Genomic DNA, 22939 nt, shown 5'->3' with positions numbered 1-22939 from the left:
GTCACAATGGCAAAGACAGCCCTGAGGCGTCTGCGGGAGAACCGAGTGTTTTCCATCATAACCAGCTGCAACATGGGCCTCCCACACAGAGAAACGCTCCTCGGTGTACACTGACGTATAATAACCTAACGTCTGTGTGAGTGTCCCAAGATGCAAGACAACAGTGTGAAGATCTTCAGAGTCCTAATAATACCGTCATTCATTATATCTTTTTTAATCCCTAAATGGAAAGTCAGTTTTCACTCATTGTTGCATGATTGTAGAACAAGCGTTCGCCCTAGGTGCGCACTTTTTGAGCACCAGTTGTCCGAGGGCCGCTAGTACGTCCAGAATACACCCGCCAAGGCATAAATAGAGGGACTCCACACCGGAGATTTAGAACTGAAAAAGCCTTTCGGTTTAATGGTGAAACGTCTTCGACAAACAACAACAGTCCAGTTGCCTTGATTCAACTTTGCAGTTTTCAGCCATGTCAGCTGAGTTTGAGCTCATCACAGATCGCAGAGAGGAGGTCAGAAGATCCTTCTTGATCTCTTCATGTGTACAAAGAAATTCGTTTCCAAGGCAGCAGATGAGATTGTCTGGCACTGTGCCCAGCAAGGTGCCAAGTGCAATGCTCGTTTGAAGACCTCCGAGGACCTCAGTGACCATCGGCTTGTTGATGAGCAACGTGGTGGCCACACAACCAAGCGTGTGAAGAGAAACTGTGTAGAATTGCAGGTCCGTCTCCACAACCTGGTACCCTCAACGAAGGCAAGAAGGCCATTCCAGACTTCATTCAATCAGCCAAAACCTGCGTGGTGGAGATTTTGGAGTCCAAAATCTAGACGTGCTCTGTGTATATATAGTGAGATTAAAAATTGTGTTAGATATTTTTGTGTGATTTGTAATAAAGTGTGCAACACTTATTTGGTTTTTCCAATAAATATTGATTTGTTAGTAATTTATAGTCCTTGTTCTTTGTTAAAAAGTTGTTACATTCCCAAAAAAAGTATGTTGTTAACTTTATTGTGAGGACCAGTCGTCCAAATTCCAGAGCACCAGTTGTCCGTCCACCGTGTTGCATGCATTACATCACACAAAACGGGAGAGATGTCAAAGTGGTGGAGCAATTCAGTGGCGTTACGCCCCTAAGAGATTAGGGGATTAAATGTCTTGCTCAAGGCTCGACGGTGCTTTGGACGCTCTTTTCTTTCATTTCATTTCATTTCATTTCTTCGTCCAAAGTTGACTTTCAATCTTTGAACCTCGAGAACCATTTCCCCATGAAATTATTGACTGACAAGGAAAATAATATTTTCCGATATTTTATTCTAATCACATATAATTTGAATTATATTATATTTATATTCTTCCAATTACCAGTATGTGATTGTTCGTGGCTGGTTTTCTGTTACCAATTACATGGTTCAACTGTCTCTTATTAGGCATGCTGGTTCAGCATCCACTCAAATAACTAAATGTTTATTTGCCTTATAAAGGGCTACAATGCATTATCCACAAGGAATCCAAACATACATGCCTTCGAGAGATGCACAGTGTCGAACAAGCACCGTCATTACTATGCCTTTAAGCAATTTGAGCGACTCTTTGTGTGAATGAAATGTGAAATGATGGCCATCCTGTCAGTATAAGTGTGCGACATTTGTGTACGCTCCGGCAGGACCAGGCTTGCCATGCTTCACCCCAGTTCCACAAAATCCAAACTTTTAGGAGACAAGAGGTGAGACTGTGTTTCTCCGCATAATCTCTGATGATGTTTACATGCTGTTATGCACAGGCATGTTGTGGCAGGTGCACAGTAATGAGCAGCACCTCTTTCATAATCCTCATGTTCAGGCTTGTGGCGACAGCGCAACGTCCTCTTGCACCTTGTCTGGGAAAATATTCTCAGGTTCATTCCGATGTGACACAGGTGATATTTCCTAAAATGCCAGTAGGAGTGTAAACTTATCCAAACTTAAGTATATACATGTCTTTATTCATACAAATACCTGTAGAGGGGTTCATAGTCTTTGAGCTACTATCCACACGGTATGTGGGCACTGATTGAGCTGTGTTTTGGTTCATGACTTGTTGAACTTATATTCCCAAAAGATGGAGACATATCCTGTGTAATGATGAAGAAATGACTTGGTCAGACTTTTGTGTTTGCTTGGTCCACTCCTTTGCTGACATACTGCAGAAGAATTGGGGAGTTTTGACAGTGAAGAAGCGTGGGTCAAGACAATCTGACACTTGTCTTGTTTCCTGTCCCAGCGAGGTAAAAGTTAGGTTTATTTTCTTCCCCTCCTCAGTTCTCTTCTTCCCCATCAACAGCAATGTGAGGCAATGTCCCGAAGGACACAGGAAAAGCAAAGAGCCCAGACGCCATTGACTCCAACCCCCCCCCTTCCTTTTCCAACGCTCTGGTTCTCGCTGGCAACGACTCTGCAGCAACACATGTCTCTGATCAAGTCCAGCCTGCGTCATCAGTTAGTAAACTCCGGGCTCCAGGAAAACCAACAGAGAGCACATTCATAGCCGACGACCCTGTGACTGAGTGTGTGATTCATTACGCTTTAATGCAGTATATACGCCTACCCCCTATCCTTACACCCGCCCAACCACTTCTCCAATGAAGCCCTGGGGCAACCTCACAGCCTGATCAAGTCCATCATTAAACATACTTGTGGTGTTGGCGCGTTTGGCCCTCTTTTTTTTTACTAGAAGGGGTCGTTTTGTCTCGGTCCTGTTTGCGGCTCAGAATAGTGGAATTAGTTCTCCCTGACATTTAAATTAGTAATCGAGTCGGAACTTTTAAAACATTAATAATGTCACAACCCCTCGGGAGACGTTTTCATGGGACAGGAAAGACAGATTTTTATTTTTTTTTTAAACCACTGAATTGTGAGCAATGAGGTGTTTTTAAACAAGGTGCTAATATTAAATAGAGATGACTACGGGCGTAATACATGAGGTGTGAGGTGGGAGTGGAGCTGAGGATGGAATGATAGCTTTGGTGAAATGAAAAACAGCCACCTGACTTTGCATAACGGTGGCTCTGTTTCCAACCCCTCTGACAGTTTTTACACTGTTGAGGTTTTATTCCCTTGACCCAATTCCCAACTGACACGGGAAAGCGGTCCCACTTTTGGGGATTGACCATTGCACACAATCGGCCTCCTGTCAATGATTGTAGCGTGTGAATAAAATGACCAGTGACGCTCAGGTGATGGTCACAAGTGTGCATCTGGTCCATGTGAGCAGGCCACTGTGACGAGAGGGATTTTCCGAAGAGTGCTCTCTCAAAGTCTTGCGTGTCATAAATGCCAAAAGAGTCCTGTTTATGAAATGCTGACAGCAACTTCCTTTCCTTCCGAGTCCCAACTGCTGCTACGGCGAAGGACGCACTTTAGTATGGAGCCACCAAACTCCACCCCAAAACCTTGAGCAGCCCCGGGTGGGACAGCTGATGGGGGTGGCTGTGTTGCAGGAGAAACTGCAGCTCTTCAGTCCGGGCTGCTTTTTTGGGGGGGAAAGTAGGCCAATGTAAACTCCGACTTCCTGTCGGCCTTGTCTCAGAGGGGGAGAGATGATCCTTCTGCGAAGAGGGACACACACACATAAATAGAAATACTGCTGTAGAGTCAGGCAGAGAGTGACTGGGTGAGAGAGGGAGCGAGGAATATACAAACATGACGGGGTGCAGGAATGTTAAACACATGGTTTATGGCATAAATAGCAGCCACTTTTGGTAAATTACAGTGAGTGTTCTGGCACTGTAGAGCACACAGCAGGAAAATGATCTCAGATTTCACATTGAGGGCCTGTGCTCTCCTCAAAGAACAAGACGGGGAGCGTGTTGTGTTTTCCTTTTTCTATAAAAAGGCCGAAATAAGTACAGCAACAAGATGCGGCAAAGGTTTAAGGGTTTAGCTTGGCTCAGTAAAGCTGAACAGCCTCTGTGGCAACAGTGGGACTAGAAGACAGAGATACATGCCAGGATTTAAAATTAAAAAAAGATTGCATCACGACTTATATGTGGGTGAGGTTTTCTTTTTTTGCGAGGCAGTATTTCAAAAAGTGTCGATAAGTGTTTTCATTCACTACATCCAAAAACTAAGATGGGCATCAGCAGAAAAAGTCAAACAAGTAGAGATTCTGACCTCGGGACATGTTGCCAGCTGACATTTTGAAAATAGTCCTGAACTAACTGGCAACAGCTGAGAGTTTAATAGGCTCATCCTGGATGAGACACAAGATCATCATGGCCTAAGGGGACCGCGATCGTTGACTTCAAATCCATAGTGGACCTGTTGCAGATGTGTGACAATCTGTATCATTCACATTTAAATGAGCGAGTCTGAAGTTACACAATGGTTCGACTGCCTGGGGGCCGCACACGTATATCCCTGAGTCAGGAGGAAATAAGAAACTGCCACGGAACAGTTTACCTCACTCTGGGCTGGCTCGGCTCAGCTGGGCTCCGGCCCACGCAGGCCGACTGGCTGACTAACTGACGGAGAGCGAGGGGAGCCATGGCAAGGTGAGCACACACTGACTCACTGTCTAGGAGGACGACAGGTTCTACTCTCCCTGATGACGAAAAGCGTATGAAAACATAACCAGGACACAGTTCTTGAATTAAGATAAATTCGAGGACTTTGGCAAGCATGCTCAGTCCTGGTATTGATTAAAAACATACGTCAGTTTCCTCTGAGGTTCTCTTTCAAATTGCAGACGGCAACGCTAACTTCACATATCTTTCTTGACACATTTGGTACATGTGCACTATCTAAAAAGATCAAAGACAAGATTTATTGAAAAAAAAGAAAAAAAAGAAAAGCCTTTACCGGGATGACAATGCTCTCTTTTAAATTGACACTATCAGAGACGTGATCATTTGGCAATACTGGTTATGCTTTGCAGTTGTGTAGTATTGTCCTGCATTATACTCGGGCTTTCCATTATTGTAATCCTCTTATTTACCTACACAGCGGGTATATAACATTCAAAACACTTCTCAGTATGCAAAATGCAAACCACACCTAATCTAAAAAAAATATGTTTCTGTTCAGAGTTTGAAGAGCACAATCAACCGTGGTCTATTCTGGGATTCATTAAATATTCTACAACATATATTTTAATAAAAACAAAAGCTGTAGGATTTTATCAAAGGTTTTCTCGATAAAGGCAGAACAGGTCTAACACAAATCCAAACAACCGCTGCATTAAAAATGGCACTTTTTCAAAGGTGATAATGTTCAGTTCAGACAGAAGTCAAATGTATTGACACTGTACTTAATACTGTGGCCGGTGAGCGTATGCTGCCATGTTTGCACAGTGACAACAGTGAGAAGTAGAAGGCAGGTGGAAACTGACAACAGGTGCATTCATTTTTTTCCCCCATCCATCATGCAGCATGTTAACCAGCACATCTGCAAAATTGCTTTTGCACAATGGTCAGTTCACTCCACACGTCCAATATCAAGATGCTGAAGTACCAGTTAATGATTATACAGACCTTGTTTAACCATAACGCATCAACTGTTTTCATTTCCCACATCATGGCAGGTGTGACACACCTTGGCTTTGCTGAGGTTCCCACCAAGAAACAGCTTTTAATAAACATAAATTACTTTATTGAATGAAAATCAGAATCACTTTTTTGGCATACACGAAATAGTGAACACACAAGCAGGGTACAAAATTGAAAGAACACATCATCTGCACATTGCACTATAAAACACTGCCATACATGTTCCAAGAAACTTTACAATTCATCTTTGTACTGTCATTTACAGGGTTCTCATCACATATTAGGCAACCATGTCTCCATGGTGTAAACTTTATATAAAAAAAAAAAAAAAAAAAAAAAAAAAAAAAGTTTGGTCCCAGCCTTTTTGGTTTGAAACGTTTTGGTTATCAATGATTTGAATACTGCAAACATGAATTAAAGCCACAAACGGTCATGAGGTAAATAAGACAAAAAAAAGAACAAAAATTCCTAGGCACAAATTCATTTCACTTATGGCTTTGACTGGTATTATTAACACTGTGGTAACTTGAGTGCATGGCTTGTGGAGCTTCTGAAGTTCCTATCGTTGGAACTCATCAGTTACAGAGAAGGTTGGGCTGTAGTCAAAATAGAGGCTTAAGATGAGCGTCTTTCTTCGAGAGACAACGTCCTTTGCGGCGACATGCGGCGGCATCTTTTTGAAAGCAAGGTCAGCGGATGTCACCTGCTCAACGCCAGCGAAGGTCACTGCTAAAGCACCTGTTAGCGCCTCGTCTATCTACGCCACAGTACCAGGGACAGCTGTGTGTGTGATGGCTTTTGTGTTTGTGCGTGTTTGGAGGCACACTGAGAGGTTTATGCCACCCACGCACCCCTACCTCTCAGCAGCTGTGTCTTGGCACTGATCCTGAGCTGTCCGGCACCAGGACGGAGACAGGAAGGATCACCTCCAACCCTGATGAGTTCAGTACATATTTGGTCTTTGGAATGCACACAAAGGCGGCAAATCAAGTGTGTATCAGCTGGGTTCGGATTTGGTCCAACCGCCTCAAGACTTCAAAATAGTATGGGAAAGATCTGCGCGGGATGGCTAACAGGCTTGTAAAATTCAGATCCACAATGAGGACTAATTCCTTCCATGTTTCTTAAAGCTGCAATTTCGGACTGAGAGGGTTTCAACAGTCCACTGGGCTTGTGAAGACACCCTGTCCGTGGTCATAGGTCCTCCACCATCCTGATCTTGGAGCTTTGTCCTGCTACGTCTCACACCGTGGCAGAGCAACATCCCGAGGAGCTGTGTTTCTGCAGCAACGACATGCGGCTGAAGGTGCGAGAGCAGACGCTGCACTGGTACTTCTTCACCTCAGCGTGAGTCTGCAGATGAGCCCGCAAATTGGAGCGGTCGGCGAACGCTCGGTTGCAGTGGGGGCAGGAGAACGGACGCTCGCCTGCATCGGAAGAACAAAAAGACGGAAACGTGTTAACATTTCAACTTACTCACACGGCCCTCAGAGGCGGCAAAGCCTTTGGCGGGTGTTGCCGAGGGCTTTGAATTCACATGAGCGTCCCATTAACACCTCACTCACACTCACTGTGTAGATAATGAAGAAACACTGGTGCAGTCAAAGCCTGAGTGAATTAGCATGATTAAATCAGGGCCAAATGAGATTAGTATGCTAACCAGCCGCAGCAAGTGCTCAGTGATAAGACCTCTTGATAAAACCCTTTTGTCTCCATTGTGTCATCTTCCCCAAAAGCAACGACAGAGACAATTAGCAAGGGAGGCATTGTCGTTGGCGCATTAAACACAATAAGTGATCAATGAGCACAGAGCCTACAGAAGGCTTCCCCGTGTGATTGCATGTGTTGAAGACATCGCATTGATTGCCATGGATATCCCGCTCCTTCGGGCCGCAGCACTAGCGACACGGGACCGACTCATGACTTCAAATGTAAATTTCAACCTTTGTTTTCTATCAATAGAACGCTTTCTCGAGACATGGAACTCACCTGTGTGTGTACGGATGTGACCGCGCAGCAGCCAGGGCCTGGAGAAAGCCTTTCCACATGTGGTACACACGCAGGGCAGGGTGTGTGAGCGGATGTGCATCTTTAGAGCCCCCAGGCTGGTGTACTCTTTAGGGCAGTGTTTGCAGAGGAAGGCAGGCCTGCTTGCGGTAACAGGGGCCTCCCTCTCCTCCTCCTCTGGAGGACTGACGTGGGCCATCACGCCAGTACATTTCATCCGTTGACGAGGGGCGTACGTGTGCACGGGTTCCGGGCTGGGGGGGTCTGAAGTACGTCCTTCGTCCTCCTCGCCGCTACTGCTGGCGCTGCTGCTGAGGCTGGACGGGGAGCTGAGGTCCAAGGGGACTGGGATGGCGGAAGGCTCTGTTTGGGAGGTGGGCAGGTAGAGAGCAGGCAGCACACTGAGGTCCCACACCAGACCTGCGGTCAAGCAGGTGGCGGTGGATGAGAGCTCAGCGACAGGATATTTGTCCAGTGACGTATCTGAGGAAGAGACGGAAGCATAGATCAAACTACAGTAACACCAATAGGCTTCAAAGAAATTAACTTAAAACATAAGAACTGATCGAACCCAGTGGAGGCACGTGTCTGCTTTAGTCACTTTATCTTCCCAGTGGGATTCTTTTGATCGCCCATTTTAGTTTTTTTGGGGGGGCATAAAGTTGCAGCCATTGCAAGGTTTCATGGGCCGTTTCCTCCCACGTATTCACGAGGGCTTGTAACGTGAATGGAGCTCTGTCTGCCGCCAGTAAGGGGGGAAAGTGCATCTAACGGGCCACAGCTTTATTGACAAGTTACTGGATGTGGAGTTAAACCACATTAAATGGGAATTTCTTTTAAATAAAAATCAAGTATTTGTATTTCCCCCCCCCACCACAATAGTTCCAGCAGCTACACACTGGAAGCAGGGGAGACTTTCTCACCAACATACGCAATTACGTAAGGAGGGTTTTCTGAACTCAAGCACTAAAATAGAAGACTTCATCACTCACCATTCTGACATTCCAGTTCACTGTAGTTGGGTTTCTGTTTGGCGAAGTACTTTTTAACCAAGAAAGACCGAGGCATTGTCCTGTTGCGTGTCAAACAACTGTGCGTAAAAGTATCCGGCGACGGGTGGGACGCACAGTTTGGAGCAAACAGAGTCAATCAAATTGTCCTCTCCCAAGTGAGAAATATTTGTGGGGGGAACAAGAAAAAAAACAAAACAAGATGTATGTTCCTATAGTCCAAAAGTTTGGAGTGAAGTTCGGCAGACCAGCGAGTCTGCAGCTTCCATGAAGAATGACTAAATGCTGGCCCCTGTTCTGAAATACTGACACAGGCGGTAGGGGTGTGCTCGCCCCGAGGGCCCTCCCCACCATCACCGCTCCCCCCACCTCCTTTCCCTCCTCCTCCTGCTGTTCTGTGCAGGAAAGGGGCTTCATGCGTACACCCCTCTCCGCAAGCCAAACACGAGGCTCGCGTCGTTGCAGACAGAATCCCAGTCGTGCTCACCGGCAGACAAGCAAACGTGAAGAAGCTCGACAACAGAGATTCTCAAAAGATATTTTGGCACACCGGCTATGTAAAGCACGACCTACAATAAGCAATTAATGGCAATCATGCACAACCCTGAGTTTGGGCATAATTTGTGTATTATAGTTCCAGTGAGTGGCCATACTTTTCCTCAGTTAATCCATCTCTTACCACTATTATCATGTTACAGTTAGAGAAAGGATCAATAACATACAAATAATATCAAAGACAATATAACAGCACCGAACTGTGCCATGTACATCATTATCTGGAACAGTTCACAATCAATATTGACTCCATATAATAACATGACCAAAAAAAAAATAAAGTACACCAGAGATGAGCATTCATTAAATGTATTAATGTGTGCTGATTTCGCTGGATGAACTCGGTTGTAACAAGTTTCATTTCGACCAGTCAACCTGTGGCGACAACATTTGAAATCTGCTCGGTTAAATCAAAATCCCATTACTAATATAGGTTACGTTACAGCAGTCAGCGTTGCAGATTCCGAAGGCCGTGAGCAGATTAGATGGAAGTTGAAATCAGATTGGACAAATATATATATATATATATATATATACACACACAAAACAGCTCACGAGACGTATTGTAAGCGGTGCTGCCAAGAGAAATGCTTTGAAATGATAAGAATACACTGTTGGTAATAAATGAATATAATTGCATGGAAGAAATATTCGAATTTTGATTGTAAATTAAGGTAAATGCTTCTGAGGGTTTAGGCAAGTAGTTAACTGTGTGGACACTGGTGATAGCTTCAAATAAAATGGAAACCCTGAATAAATGGGCAGAAATGCTGAATTCTCACACAGAACAGAAGACTCATTGAAAGGTTTTATTAGAATCAAAATGGTGCGAATCATATGTTGTCGCACACAGTCACCAGATCACATTAGCTGAAAGGCTCCCATGAGCCTTTCGGACAGACAGACTGCCAGTGCAGCGAGGAAAAAAAAGATTCATTTAACAATTATTATGGTTGAAGCGTGCAGCAATGCAACATCATATAGAGACAGTTTCTAATGCTGTAGTTTGGTTACCTTTCTTTAGCTGCATGAGAGGGCCAGAATAGAGGAAACCCCCATCGGATCATGCGGCGCAGTAATTCATGTCCATACTGCCAGTGCCAGTCAAAGGTGCCCATTATTAAAAAGGCAGAATTTTAATACAGCTTCTGTATTGGATGCACTGGCGGTTAAAATGTCACGTAACATTTTGGGTGGTACCGAAGAATGAAGATATAGACCACTAAAATGACCCTGGTGGCTGATGGTCACCAGATGATGGATGATCTTCAGTTGAATTGCGAAAGGACGGAATTGTCGACATCTTGAGATTTCCTCAATTATGCTCATCTTCATTTCCTATTCGTGCATACTTGTGAACTGCATATCACGAGCACAAAGGTAGAAAGAAGATTGATAGTTTGCTTGATGTCATTAACTGATTCAGTGCCAGGCCTCCCAGTTAACATGGATTTTTTTAAAATTATTATTTATAAAGCAGCCAGTGGCACTGAATGCGTTAAACAAGTCACACTTTATTACTGTAAACAAAGAAAGCACTTGACCGTCATGTGAAGCACATGTGAAAAGTGGGGGCGCCCCACATTGAATTTTTTCACTTGGAGCAAAAGCGCCACCTGACGGACAAAAGCAGTAGTGGAATATCACGTCATCAGAAAGCTGTTCCACGAGGAATTCCCCTAAATGACGTCGAGGAAGGAAAAAGCTGCAGCCGAACTCCTCAGAAATTGTGAACTTCAAGCGAGTTAACTCAGCTGAGCAACACTGTTATTTTCCTATAGATTTGTGAGCACAAAAGAAAAGGACACTTTAAAAGACTGAAACCAAAGTGTTTGAGAAACAACGGTAAAAAGTGGCTGAAACTTAGTGCATGATAACAGATAATGTCGCAGACGTCATGACACATGCAGACAATATGTTGTTGTAATATTTTTACAAAAAGTTTTTTTCGTGAAACAGAAGAGACAAAGGCGCTGACTGGAGAGCTGTATGTCCTGCGTTAGATTTGAGGCAAACGGAGCACGAACCGCTTTACGAACCAATATCATCCCGGAAGAGCCCCCAACCGTCTGTTCTGTCCGGTATGCGCGGGCCAAATCTGCGACCTCTGATTGGTGGGCGCTCCTCGTAGAGGCGGAGTCAATTCTCCCATTGGTCGAGCGTTTGAAATACTCAAGTCTGAAATTGGTGACCCCCCCAAAAAACAAACATAAAAAAAATCGAATACGTCGTTGGTTGTATGACAGTGAGTACAATCGAGAAACATTAACTGAAGGTAAGAATCATATTTGTATCTGTTGAAATATCGTCAAACAAGAAGTAAATATGTTCATAGATATGTATGCAGCTACAGACAGTATGGACTGACACAATTACAGCACTCGACTGTTGTTAGACTTGATCAAATATGCGTATCGTTATTGTTGATCGAAGTTTAATTTTTTATTTTTTTTTTGCATGACAAGATGCAAGGCGTGTGTCGCGAGCATACAGAAAATGTCTCAAACACTCATTAAATGTAACTTAACAACATTACTGCTGTCCCGGGAATAGTTTTGTTCTTAAAGTCAACATAACAGCAGGTAGTGTGCAATAATAATTCCTAGATGTCTTCAGATTTTTGCTCATATTTGATGAATGGATGTTCGTCGAGAGACAGACGCCCCCCTTTCTCGGGGAGCGGGGGACACCATTATTCAAATCGCCCTCGATGTTTCATTGGACATCCTAGTCAGCTGATCAAACATTGCTTTTTGTGAGACAAGCGGCAAACTTTGAACCTTTATAGGAGGATTCATCAGTATGGAGAATGGCGTGAGATCATGCACACACACGTTAAGTATTCGTTGTATCCTCCTTAGCTCAAGATACGTCAGGGAGACGCAGCCATGCTCCGAAAGCTCGATCATCTGCTTTTTGGGGGAGAGGAGGATGCCTAGGAGGAACCGAGGTCTGAAGAAGTGGAAGAAGAATGGCTTGTGGTTGATCATCATGGTTGGTTGTGCGTCCACTGTACAGTTTGATTTGACACATGCAACTATATATTTACAATTAATCTAAAAAAAAAAATATATATATATATATATATAATAATCATCTCTCAGTTGTTACTTATTCTGGCTTTTCCCAGTTGACTATTGCACAATGTATAACTGTCTACATTTAGTAGATTGCTTATTTGGTCATGAGCAAGTTGATTGGAATCACAATATACTGTATTGATTTTTTTTTTAAACTAAATAATGTAATGGCCAAGGGAATGTACGAACTTTGAGCTCATTGATACCATACCATACCAATACCATGTTTTCAATCACTTTTGTTGTTCAAATGTATTTTTCCTCAACATTACTTTCACATCCTGATTCTAGTCTATGAACGTATTGTTCAGTGATGTAAACCCTATATCTTCATTCGTATCCACAGAAGACATGAATTCTGCAGAGATCCCGAGCGCGGAGGCCGCCACTATATTATCAGACTCTGCTCCTAATGCAATGACTATTACAAAACTAGAAACCACAAGGTAAGATGTACTGTATGATTAAATGCATACGAGGTACATGCTGCCTTTGAAGACCAAGAACTAAATGTTGTCAATCCATCCATTCATCCGTTTTCTGTACAAGACGATTTAAAATTTTGCTTTATATTAATTGTAGAAAAGTGGAATTGTGGATGACTGGTTAGCACATCTGCCTCACAGTTCTGAGGACCGTTCAAATCCGGCCTCGACTGTGTGGAGTTTGGCCACAGCAATTACAGGACACTTCTGTCAGTCTTTGTGCATGTACAACGATATCAATTCACTTGCATGTATCCGCAGGCACACACCCCTTACTGCAACAAATAACTCATGAATATGCAAATCGCTTGTGTATCCCCTCACTTATACTCTCGTCCTGTACACTTTTATAATTTACATAATTAATGCCACTACACTTCAGTTGTACAGCCGGGTTCATGACCCTGGTCCTGCATGCTTCTTCTCCTGTCCTAGTCCCGTTCTATCTTGTCCTGTCCTTCCCTCACAGGTCGTAGCACTACAGCCGCATGCAACACTCATATTTAATGTTTCATTGTTGTAGATAATGTAATGATTTACTTCTCTCATCCAGTTTAAATGAGTGCTTTTGTCTTTTGTCTTTGTTTCTCTTTCCCTTCTAGAAACTTTGTTCTGTTCGACTGATCAAGTCTGATTCGCAATAAACCTCAATTATAATACCACAGCGGAAGCTTAAAAACTCCACTGTGACACAGTAAAACTGTTTCGGCATAAAAGGGATACAGATTTTCCATTCTGCTTGACTTAACAGCCGAACAGGACAAAAAAAAATTAAAAATGTATTATTTGGACTCGGCGGCACGATGGCCGACTGGTTAGAGCGTCTGCCTCACAGTTCTGAGGACCGGGATTCAATCCCCGGCCCCACCTGTGTGGAGTTTGCATGTTCTCCCTGTGCCTGCATGGGTTTTCTCCGGGCACTCCGGTTTCCTCCCACATCCCAAAAACAAGCACGAATTGGAGACTCTAAATTGCCCGTAGGCATGACTGTGAGTGCGAATAGTTGTTTGTTCCTATGTGCCCTGCGATTGGCTGGCAACCAGTTCAGGGTGTACCCCGCCTCCTGCCCGATGACAGCTGGGATAGGCTCCAGCACCCCCGCGACCCTAGTGAGGAGAAGCGGCTCAGAAAATGGATGGATGGATTATTTGGACTCAATCTGTGATTGATCATGTAAGAACCGCTGAAAGTACTATTGATATAAGCCTCTTAGGAACAATGCATAGGTGAAAGAACAGTACTTTAAATGATAAATGTTATTTTCACAAATTTGATATAATAAACAGTATGCTAATCAAATTAAATTCTTCAAGATTGCGTCAAACTTTGTTTTGTTACCTCCTCCCCAAATGATACCTTTTGTCTACATTGCTTGTCTGATTAATGTGTAGTTTGAATATTCTCCCTATGCTTCCATGGGTTTTCTTCTGATACTCGGGCTTCCCCCTCACATTCACAGTGCAAGACCGGTTAGAGCGTCTGCCTCACAGTTCTGAGGACCGGGATTCAATCCCCGGCCCCACCTGTGTGGAGTTTGCATGTTCTCCCCGTGCCTGCGTGGGTTTTCTCCAGGTACTCCGACTTCCTCCCACATCCCAAAATCATGCACGGTAGGTTAAGTGAAGACTCTAAATTGCCCGTAGGTGTAAATGTGAGTGCGCATGGTTATTTGTTTATATGTGCCCTGCGATTGGCTGGCGAGCAGTTCAGGCTTAACAGTCCTCTCGCCCGAAGATAGCTGGGATAGGCTCCAGCATGTCCGCGACCCTAGTGAGGATAAACGGTACGGAAAATGAATGAATTAATAATTGTAGAACCAAGACATCGTCACGTAAAATCTTATTTTGAAGCCTGCAGAATGAGCAATTGTACATTGAATTACATTTTATGTTTCTTTTAGTGTAACAGATCCGGCGAGTGAGCAGTGCACAGTTAAAAGCAAAGAAACAGCTGGTCACATTCAAGCTATCTCAGCATTACTTTCTTCTCCTAAAGCCCTGCAAGAGGTCACAAAGTTAACCTGCATGCAAAAATCCTGCACATCCCACCACCCTGTGTCCCGAAACGCTATTCAGCAACACAATCGTGGTCGGCGCGGATTCCAGCGCCATTCCTTCCCACTCCAACAACCGGGACATCGCACCCTCAGCCACTCAAAGCGCTGCAAGTGCAACCAGTAAAGAATCCATAGATCTGATAATCCCCTTAGATTTCTATGTCTTTGTTTTACATGCAATGATTCTTATAAGACTGACAACTCCTGTACTAATCTTGCTATAATTAATTACTGCACTTGTATTTAAATCAAACTGGCAGCTGTAAAGGAACCTTTTTTTTTTTTATCATTGCATTTTACATTGACAAACATTGTTTTTTATGGATGCATGTCTATACAATTATGTCTGTAAAAGGTTTGATATGTTATACTATTTTTTTTTTTACTAGTGCTGTATGTATTTGAGTACATGCAGCAATAAAATACAGAAAAGTGTATTACTTGTGCATGTTATTTATTAAATTCCTCATTGGTTGGAAGGTAACTAACAGCTGTGTTGGTTCACACGTTAAGCCGTGGGAAGAGTGTAGTTCATAGGCAAGACATAACACCTGCAATCAGCTTAGAGTTTTTGATAGATGCAGAGTGACTGAGGAAGTTTCACCTGATGCAGAACTTAACAGTCAATCAACAATTAATTACAAAAGTTTTGATTTGTCTCAATTGACTGACAGTTCCAAGCCAGGTAAGTTCCACTGTGATACAAACAAAGAATTGTATTTAGGCGAGTAGAGCTGAGCCAAACTGTAATGGTAAAGAGGAGCAAAAGTCCTGACTTCAACCCCAATAAACACCTTCTAGGATCAGCTAAAACACATTGTTCAACATGAGCGACCTCTGGATGAATCAGCAAAAACTCCCAAAGAAAATGTCTAATCCAGTTTTATAAAGCCACATACCCAAATTTGTGTCGTCTGAAATGTCTTTCTGCGCTGCTTTCACCAGATGTCAGCAAAGGCTCCAAGAACATACCATTGTACCAAGTGGCCGCTGGTTGGAATCAATTCCATGACCGGGATGAGCTCAACTATAACCAAGCAAAGCAAAGATCCAGTGATAATACACTCCAGTGATAATAAAAATACATTTTTACATTGCCTCTGTCACTTGTGCCATGGCGGTGACTGTTGTGTTAATGGTGCAGGTTTACCTTGGTGAAAATCTAGTATGTCATCTATTGGCAGTGTACCTCGTGCCAGGCTGTCATCCCAGTGGCTTGTCAGCTCTTTGTAGAGGGAGTGTTGGTGTTGGACCACGAATGGTGCACAGCACTTGGCCAGAGAGTCCTTCATGATCATGGTTCCAGTGTGGTTGCGGCCATCTCTGCCATTCTGTGTTTGGGTGTGGTGCCTCTATATATGCTAGGTATCTGTGGGTGAGGTAACTCGGGTTTTTGTTTACACGTGCATGAATTATAGCACGTGTCCAATCATACATCTTTAACTTGCTCCCCTTTTATATAGAAGAGGGGTGATGCTAGTTCGTGACATTTGTAGGACTGCATAAGCAACTAGACTGGAAGTCGGACAGTCTTTGGAAGGACTTTATAAAAGTAAAAAACATGCAGTATTGGCTGGCGACCAGCATTACTTAAAATTATCCATACGGAAATATGTTTTTTTAAATTTTTTTAGAGTTTGGAACTTGGGTTCATGCTCCACCATCTGCTGGTGGTGCAGCTTCGCTATTGACGCTCAAGCTGTTGGAGGGCTTCCAGCTCCGTGAGAACAATACCTCGGAGAATCAGACAGTGCTCCGCTGGACCACTGAGGAACTAAACCACAGAGCATACTGTATATAATGGAAGGTTTGTCTATTTTGGTGAGGTGGAATTGTGTTCCTCTTCGTCTAAAATGGTCTTTCTTCACCCTGTAAAGGCTCTGAAGGCAGCTGTCACAATGGCAAGTGGTTTGGGTGACCCGAAATATAACTCATCTGTGACTGAGTTACTCTCTTATATGCTGAGGTAAGTCATCATTATACCCCTTGGACAAAGTGCTTTGAACAGGAATTCAGACACACATAACACAAGCGTGTGTGTGTGTGTGTGTGTGTTTTTCTGTGCGTCTGTGCACAGTTTACAGTACAGTCTGTCTGTGAATCACTACTCTATTAAATCTAAAATACCCAATGGAAATGAATGTGAGGCACCACTCCTTGTGCAGTTGCTATTTACTGTGTGTTTATGCTTAATGCTTCATTTATTTCAAAGTATCTTAGAAAAAAAATATTATTTATTTAGATTTGAATATTTAAAGATAAGGTATATCATTCATACATCATGAGAAAATACCACCCTCAGATTCCAAACCCCAATTCCACTGTGCTGACAGTTTTAGATTTATTACGTCCATTTTCTATTCTGCTTATACAACCCCAATTCCGATGAAGTTGGGACGTTGTGTTAAACAGAATACAATGATTTGCAAATCATGTTTAACCTATATTTAAATGAATACACAACAAAGACAATATTTAATGTTCAAACTGATAAACTTCATTGTTTTAGCAAATAATCATTAACTTAGAATTTTATGGCTGCAACACATTGCAAAAAAGCTGGGACAATTGAGGAATGCTCATCAGTACTGTTTGGAACATCCCACAGGTGAACAGCCTAATTGGGAACAGGTGGGTGCCATGATTGGGTATAAAAGGAGCTTCCCTGAATTGCTCAAGCAAAGATGGGGCGAGGTTCACCTCTTTGTGAACAAGTGCGTGAGAAAATAGTCGAACAGTTTAAGGACAATGTTCGTCAATGTACAATTGCAAGGAATTTAGGGATTTCATCATCTATGGTCCATAATATCATCAAAAGGTTCAGAGAATCTGGAGAAACCACTGCATGTAAGCGTCAAGGCCGAAAACCAACATTGAATGCCCATGACCTTTGATCCGTCAGGCGGCACTGCATCAAAAACCAACATCAATTTGTAAAGGAAATCACCACAAGGGCTCAGGAACACTTAAAAAAACAATATCAGTAAATACAGTTCGGCGCTACATCCGTAAGTGGAACTTGAAACTCTACTATGCAAAGCAAAAGCCATTTATGAACAACACCCAGAAACGCCGCCGGCTTCTCTGGGCCCGAGTTCATCTAAGATGGACAGATGCAAAGTGGAAAAGAGTTCTGTGGTCCGACGAGTCCACATTTCAAATAGTTTTTGGAAATTGTGGACGTTGTGTCCTCCGGGCCAAAGAGGCAAAGAACCGTCCGGACTGTTATGGACGCAAAGTTCAAAAGCCAGCATCTATGATGGTATGGTGCTGTGTTAGTGCCAATGGCATGGGTAACTTATACATCTGTGAAGGCACCAATAATGCTGAAAGGTACATACAGATTTTGGGGAAACATATGCTGCCATCCAAGCAATGTCTTTTTAATGGTCGCCCCTGCTTATTTCAGCAAGACAATGCCAAACCACATTCTGCACGTGTTACAACAGCGTGGCTTCGTAGTAAAACGTGTGGGTACGAGACTGGCCTGCCTGCAGTCCAGACCTGTCTCCCATTGAAAATGTGTGGCGCATTATGAAGCGTAAAATACGACAACGGAGACCCCGGACTGTTGAACAGCTGAAGCTGTACATCAAGCAAGAATGGGAAAGAATTCCACCTACAAAGCTTCAACAATTAGTGTCCTCGGTTCCCAGACGTTTATTGAATGTTGTTAAAAGAAAAGGTGACGTAACACAATGGTAAACATGACCCTGTCCCAGCTTTTTTGGAACGTGTTGCAGCCATAAAATTCCAAGTTAATGATTATTTGCTAAAAACAATAGCGTTTATCTGTTTGAACATTAAATATCTTGCCTTTGTAGTGTATTCAATTAAATATAGGTTGAACATGCGTTACAAATCATTGTATTCTGTTTTTATTTCTGTTTAACACAACGTCCCAACTTCATTGGAATTGGGGTTGTATACTCATTACGGTTGCGGGTAAGCTGAAGCCTATCCCAGCTGACTTTGGGTGAGAGACAAGATACAACCTGAAGCGGTCACCAGCCAATGGTAGGGCACATGAAGACAAAGAAACATTCACATGTACAGACAATTTAGTCTTCAATTATTCATCCATCCATCCATTTTCTGAGCCGCCTCTCCTCACTAGGGTCGCGGGCGTGCTGGAGCCCATCCCAGCTATCATGGGCAGGAGGCGGTGTAAACCCTGAACTGGTTGCCAGCCAATCGCAGGGCACATACAAACAAACAACCATTCGCACTCACATTCACACCTACGGGCAATTTAGAGTTGTCAATTAACCTACCATGCATGTTTTTGGGATATGGGAGGAAACCGGAGTGCCGGGAGAAAACCCACGCAGGCACGGGGAGAACATGCAAACTCCACACAGGTGGGGACGGGGATTGAACCCCGGTCCTCAGAACTGTGAGGCAGACGCTCTAACCGGTCTTTCACCGTGAATGTGGGGGGGAAGCCCGAGTATCAGAAGAAAACCCATGGAAGCATAGGGAGAATATTCAAACTACACATTAATCAGACAAGCAATGTAGACCAAAGGTATCATTTGGGGAGGAGGTAACAACACAAGTTTGATGCAATCTTGAAGAATTTAATTTGATTAGTATACTGTATATTATATCAAATTTGTGAAAATAACATTTATCATTTAAAGTACTGTTCTTTCACCTATGCATTGTTCCTAAGAGGCTTATATCAATAGTACTTTCAGCGGTTCTTACATGATCAATCACAGATTGAGTCCAAATAATACATTTTTTATTTTTGTTGTCCTGTTCGGCTGTTAAATCAAGCAGAATGGAAAATCTGTATCCCTTTTATGCCGAAACAGTTTTACTGTGTCACAGTGGAGTTTTTAAGCTTCCGCTGTGGTATTATAATTGAGGTTTATTGCGAATCAGACTTGATCAGTCGAACAGAACAAAGTTTCTAGAAGGGAAAAAGAAACAAAGACAAAAGACAAAAGCACTCATTTAAACAGGATGAGAGAAGTAAATCATTACATTATCTACAACAATGAAACATTAAATATGAGTGTTGCATGCGGCTGTAGTGCTACGACCTGTGAGGGAAGGACAGGACAAGATAGAACGGGACTAGGACAGGAGAAGAAGCATGCAGGACCAGGGTCATGAACCCGGCTGTACAACTGAAGTGTAGTGGCATTAATTATGTAAATTATAAAAGTGTACAGGACGAGAGTATAAGTGAGGGGATGCACAAGCGATTTGCATATTCATGAGTTATTTGTTGCAGTAAGGGGTGTGTGCCTGCGGATACATGCAAGTGAATTGATATCGTTGTACATGCACAAGGACTGACAGAAGTGTCCTGTAATTGCTGTGGCCGCACCGCGGCGGCTAAGGACCCCACCCAATCAATCGAGGGGCGGGATCAGGCCCAAGGGTCCACCCGGACCGCCCGTCCCGTCCGCCGGGACCCCAATGCCCCCCCCCAGCTAAACACCCCACCCCCCACTCTGCGCAAATCTGTTCTTTTTTCTCATTTTGTCTGCTTTTGAAGTAAGCCTTCTGCTAACGTGCTATGCCAAAGCACACAGGCACCTCACCTGAAGACCACACCCTCCAAAAGGCGGAGCTGATTGCTGGGCAAGTAGTTGTCATGGGGGCAGATGACCTTATCGTGTCAGCGGCAGGGTAAGCAGGCAGTACGCCATCAGTGATGCACGATAAGATATGTGTGTGCGGTATTTGCTTCCGAGAACACTGACATTCTTTCATGTAATTTCTGGCGAAATTACTCTCCTGTAGTTCATTGAGCAGACCATTTGGGAGCAGAATTGTAACTGGCCACAGCATAGAAACTAAAGCAAATTTATTTACATAGCACATTTCATACACAAGGTAATTCAATGTTCTATGCATGATTAAAAACATTAAAAAACAAAGAAAAAACAGCTCATAAACATTTAAAACAATAAAAATAAATAACTTAAAAGTACAATTAAAAGTTTTCAACCTGGACTTAAAAACATTCACACTTCGGGCTGACGTCACTTCTGTTGGCAACTTATTCCATTTGTGTGCAGCATAATAGCTAAATGCTGCTTCACCATGTTTGCTTTGGACTCTGTGCTCCACTATTTAACCTGAGTCTGTCCATTACAGAGCCCGACTGGGTTTATATGCCATTAGCAGTTCTTTTATGTATTCAGGACCTAAACCCTTTAGTGATTTATAGACCAGTAGCAGAACTTTAAAATCTATTCTAAATCTGACTGGGAGCAAGTGTAAAGACCTTAGAATTGGAGAAATATGCTCTGACCTCTTCTGGTCAGAACCCGAGTTGCAGCTGTTTAACGCTCTTTTTAGGGAATCCAGTGAGAAGACCATTACACTAGTCAAGTCTACTTGAGATAAAAGCATGGATGAGCTTCTCCTGGCCTGCTTGGCACGTGCGAGCCTTCACTCTGGATTTGTTCTTCACATGTTAGAAGGCAGTTTTAGTTTTTGATTTGATATGACTGTTGAAAGTCAGGTCGGAATCTATCAGAACACCAAGGTTTCGGACTTAGTCTTTATTTTTTAAAGAGAGTGACTCCAGGTATTTACTAACAGTGATCCTATTTTCTTTATTGCCAAAAACAATTATCTCAGTTTTGTTGTGGTTTAATTGAAGAAAATTTGGGCTCATCCAGTTATTTATGTTTTAGACAGTGACACATCCTCAATTGAACTGTAGTCATCTGGAGACACTGCTTGATATACCTGTGTGTCATCTGCATAGCTACGATAGTTAAAATTACAGTTCTGAACAATTTGACCTAAGGGTAGCATATACAGCCTGAATAGGACGGTTCCAAGAACTGACCCTTGAGGGACCCATAAGTCATTGCCATTCGATGAGATTGAACACTTCCAATGGTTACAAAATAACTCCTTTCCTGCAGGTTGACCTGAACCATTTCAGGACCGTTCCATTTAGTCCTACCCACGTTTCCAACCTCTTCCGCAGTATATTATGATCTACCGTATCAAAAGCCGCACTGAGATCCAACAAGAAGAGAATTGACACCTTTCCTGAGTCAGTATTCAACCTTATATCATTTAGCACTTTGATAAGAACAAATTCTGTACTGTGATGATTTTGAAAACCTGATTGAAATTTGTCAAAAAATAACTTTCTCAACAATCTTGGCTATGAAAGGGAGATTTGAGATGGGTCTATAGCTTGCTAACATAGAAGTGTCCAGCGTTCTATTTTTTTTTTAGAAGAGGCTTAATGGCAGCTACTTTAAGAGTTTTAGGAAACTCACCTGACTGAAGTGAGCAATTGATTTATTTGCTGCAAATAATGAAAACGTTTGTCCACAGCGTGCTGATCAAAGATATCATTAAGAAATTGACTGTTCCTCTATTTGTCTAATAAAGTCTCATTACCTCAAGCTCATAAAAATGACTATGCACTGTTGAACTGTGAAGGATTTTAATATGTTTAATGATTGCTATGCTCTTAAATAAAATGAATACACTGCTCACAAAAAGTTGACTATCTGGCTTTTAGGTATCAGGAATAACCTAAAAATGCACTAACCATCCTTTCATCCATCCATTTTCCGTACCGGGTATCCTTATGGTTCCTTCTCAAAATTTGGAATGGAAATGTCCAACCGTTTCAGTATTTTTGTATGCTACTTGCTGTTCTCTAACAAGGAGCCGAATGGCAAAATTCACAGCCGATGTATGATTTATTAATAGACGATCCATTTCTTCGGTGAATCGGAATTGGTATTTAAAGTCTTCATCATGCTGTTCACATTTTTACATCATACGATACTTAGCAATTGAGCAACAGCACCTCGCCATTGCGAGGCATCAGAGGTGAAGATCGCAGAAGGAAGTGGCCACTGACCTTGTTGTCAGTCCATCAGAGAGAGTGGAAGAGGCGCAGAAAGGCAAAAAGTGGATGTCCTTGGAATTAAAAAAAAAAAAAAGTGACTGTGAAGTTTGCCATTCAGCTCATTGTTAAAGAACAAGTTGTGCAAAAAGTACTGAGACCTTGAACGTGTGCATTAAAAAGTTTAACGAAGGTCAAATGAAGTTCACCTGTAAAAGTTATCGTGCCTTTTAGGTTTATCCTGAAATTACACCTGAAAGCCGAATATTCCGAACTTTAAGTTCCTAAAAATGGTATTTTTAAATACAACATATGTGATAGATTTTAAGGTGTTTTTTCCTTTTTTCCAGTTCAAATGGAACAGTTAAGAAACACGACA

At 42.7% G+C, this 22939-nt stretch overlaps 1 protein-coding gene and 1 long non-coding RNA gene across 5 annotated transcripts; one reads left to right on the top strand and one right to left on the bottom strand.

Moving 5' to 3' along the window:
* Positions 1-5622: 5622 nt before the first annotated feature.
* snai1a (snail family zinc finger 1a) lies at positions 5623-8801 on the bottom strand. Its single transcript, XM_061687890.1, has 3 exons — positions 8521-8801; positions 7511-8011; positions 5623-6948 (listed from the first exon to the last, which is right to left on the bottom strand). Exons 1-3 carry the CDS (start codon positions 8594-8596, stop codon positions 6764-6766), a joined length of 762 nt encoding a protein of 253 aa, XP_061543874.1. The 5' UTR covers positions 8597-8801; the 3' UTR covers positions 5623-6763.
* Positions 8802-11280: 2479 nt separating this feature from the next.
* LOC133408822 (uncharacterized) lies at positions 11281-15149 on the top strand. 4 transcript variants are annotated; one of them, XR_009769329.1, is made up of 5 exons: positions 11281-11368; positions 11955-12087; positions 12520-12619; positions 14118-14230; positions 14559-15149. It is a non-coding gene; the product is annotated as an uncharacterized LOC133408822 (long non-coding RNA). The 4 variants fall into 4 exon arrangements; XR_009769328.1 differs by having other exon boundaries at positions 14118-14268; XR_009769327.1 differs by lacking the exon at positions 14118-14230.
* Positions 15150-22939: the final 7790 nt, after the last annotated feature.

This window comes from Phycodurus eques, chromosome 10 (genome assembly GCF_024500275.1).
Source record: "Phycodurus eques isolate BA_2022a chromosome 10, UOR_Pequ_1.1, whole genome shotgun sequence".
In the NCBI taxonomy this organism is placed as follows: Eukaryota; Metazoa; Chordata; class Actinopteri; order Syngnathiformes; family Syngnathidae; genus Phycodurus; species Phycodurus eques.
This window is presented reverse-complemented; position numbering and strand designations above follow the sequence as displayed.